Raw genomic sequence first — 1,697 nt, 5'->3', positions numbered from 1 at the left:
TGTCCCTGCTGATGGCAGGGGGGTTGGAACTGGATGAGCTTTAAGGTCCCTTCCAACCCAAACCAGTCTGTGGGTCTGTATAAGTTCCCAGAGCAGCATCCTTTCCTTGCAGCTCCAGCACAGGGTTGTAAACAATTTCTAACTTGTATGTAATGGGAAGCTGCTAGGAGACAGCCCAGACTATCTCCAGTCTCATCTAATTTCATCAAGCACATCAGTGCAGTTCCCTGCTGGCTCCTACTTGCATCACAGGAACAGTCCAGGATGGTAGAAATACTTGGAGGTTTGAGGAATGGTTGGAAACTGTCTCGTCAGTCAAGCCACTGATGCTAAAGGAGTCCAGAGTGTTCAGCAGCCTGTGTGTCCTGCAGTATCACAAATATCTGTGAAGTCCACTTGGGGATGTCAGTTTGGTGCCTGTAGCAACACAGATCACAAAGCTGAAGAACTAAAACTCTTGAGGGTGGCCCAGGTGTTTCTTTGCTGCCTTTCCCATCAGTTGAGTGTCTTCAGTCTGACTGGATCCTTTCTGTACCACAGCCTCCTCCAGTGGGTTTTTGTCATTGCAGTGGGGTATGTCAGACAGTGTTGGAAATGACTGCAAGCATCAGATTTTCTTGCAGACACCTCTGAACCTCAGAATCTTGGTTAGAAGAACAAAGCCAGCCTGCAGTCTGACCGGTTCTCTTGATCTTTCTGTCCAGGTTCGAAGAACGGTTGCACCAGTGCCTAGCTGAGGACCTTGAGCCCCTTGGTGATTTTGTAGGTCTTCCTCTCTACCTCCCCCAGTCTTTAGTCTCCACCCCACCTGTCACCTGTCCATTGATGAAAAGTCCTGTGTCGCCTGCTCAAGAGGTAAGAAAGGGTGATACTGAGAATTAACTGTGGCTCTGAGGAGCGCAGGTGCCAAACCTGCTGTAGTTGCAGAACCTTCAGTGGGAGTTACCTTGGTGTGCAGTGTTGGATAGACGTGGGAAATCAAGAATTGAAAAAATGGGGGATGAATTGAAAAAAGAGGGAATGCTTTCTGCAGATCTGGAATAAGAGTTCCTCACAGGTGTTAATGCTTTCTGCTGCTGGCAGTCATAGCGATATCCCCTGGGATGCTGCTGCACTGCAACTTAGCTTCCCCCAGTTATTTCTGGGGACAGAAATAGCAGAATATGCTGTTCTTGCTGTACCTCCTCAGGGGTGGAGGGTGCTGACCTCCATGGTCATTCTTAAAAGTCAGGGGACAGCCAGTGAGCTGAGAAGTCCCTTGTGGGTACTGGGTAATTCTTTCTCAGTCTCATCTCTTTTTCTTCTGCCCAGGCTGGGAGTGAAGAGGGATGTGAACTTTTGGTGAAGGAGTTAAGCCCCACGCTGTCAGACAGAGTGAAACAGTTTGAACAGCTCCTTGAAGCCACCAAGGAGGGTGAAGTTGCCTCTGGGCTCCACCTGTCTGCTCTGGTGGACATGGTGGATATTTGAGCTGAGATGCCTGGTCCAGGTGATTCAAGAGATGAGCTCCTGCTGGGGCATGTTCCAGAAAAAGCTTTGAAAGTTGAAGATCTTTGGTTTTAGTTTAATATTGATTCCCAATAAAAAGAAGGAAAAAGTAATCGTTTGTTTTGTTTTGTTTTGTTTTTAATTTTGCTGAGCCATCCCGCAGCGGCGGGGCAGAGCGGGCCGTGGGGCACGGGGCTTGGCGGGGAGGA

General features: G+C 48.9%; 1 protein-coding gene across 1 annotated transcript in view; it reads left to right on the top strand.

Annotated features, from left to right (window-relative positions):
• Positions 1 to 1,470, top strand: part of LOC104530183 (germinal-center associated nuclear protein-like) — a gene marked incomplete at its 5' end in the record, with an annotated part of 8,753 nt that extends 7,283 nt beyond the window's left edge. Inside the window, 2 exons of the mRNA XM_010174693.1 lie at positions 705 to 855; positions 1,312 to 1,470. Of these exons, the coding sequence (XP_010172995.1) occupies positions 705 to 855; positions 1,312 to 1,470 (310 nt within the window). The remainder of the gene's footprint in view (positions 1 to 704; positions 856 to 1,311) is intronic.
• Positions 1,471 to 1,697: the final 227 nt, after the last annotated feature.

This window comes from Antrostomus carolinensis, unplaced genomic scaffold, assembly GCF_000700745.2.
Source record: "Antrostomus carolinensis isolate BGI_N321 unplaced genomic scaffold, ASM70074v2 scaffold46768, whole genome shotgun sequence".
NCBI classification, from domain to species: Eukaryota; Metazoa; Chordata; class Aves; order Caprimulgiformes; family Caprimulgidae; genus Antrostomus; species Antrostomus carolinensis.
The sequence above is the reverse complement of the archived record's forward strand: the minus strand, read 5'-3'. Positions and strand labels throughout refer to the sequence as shown.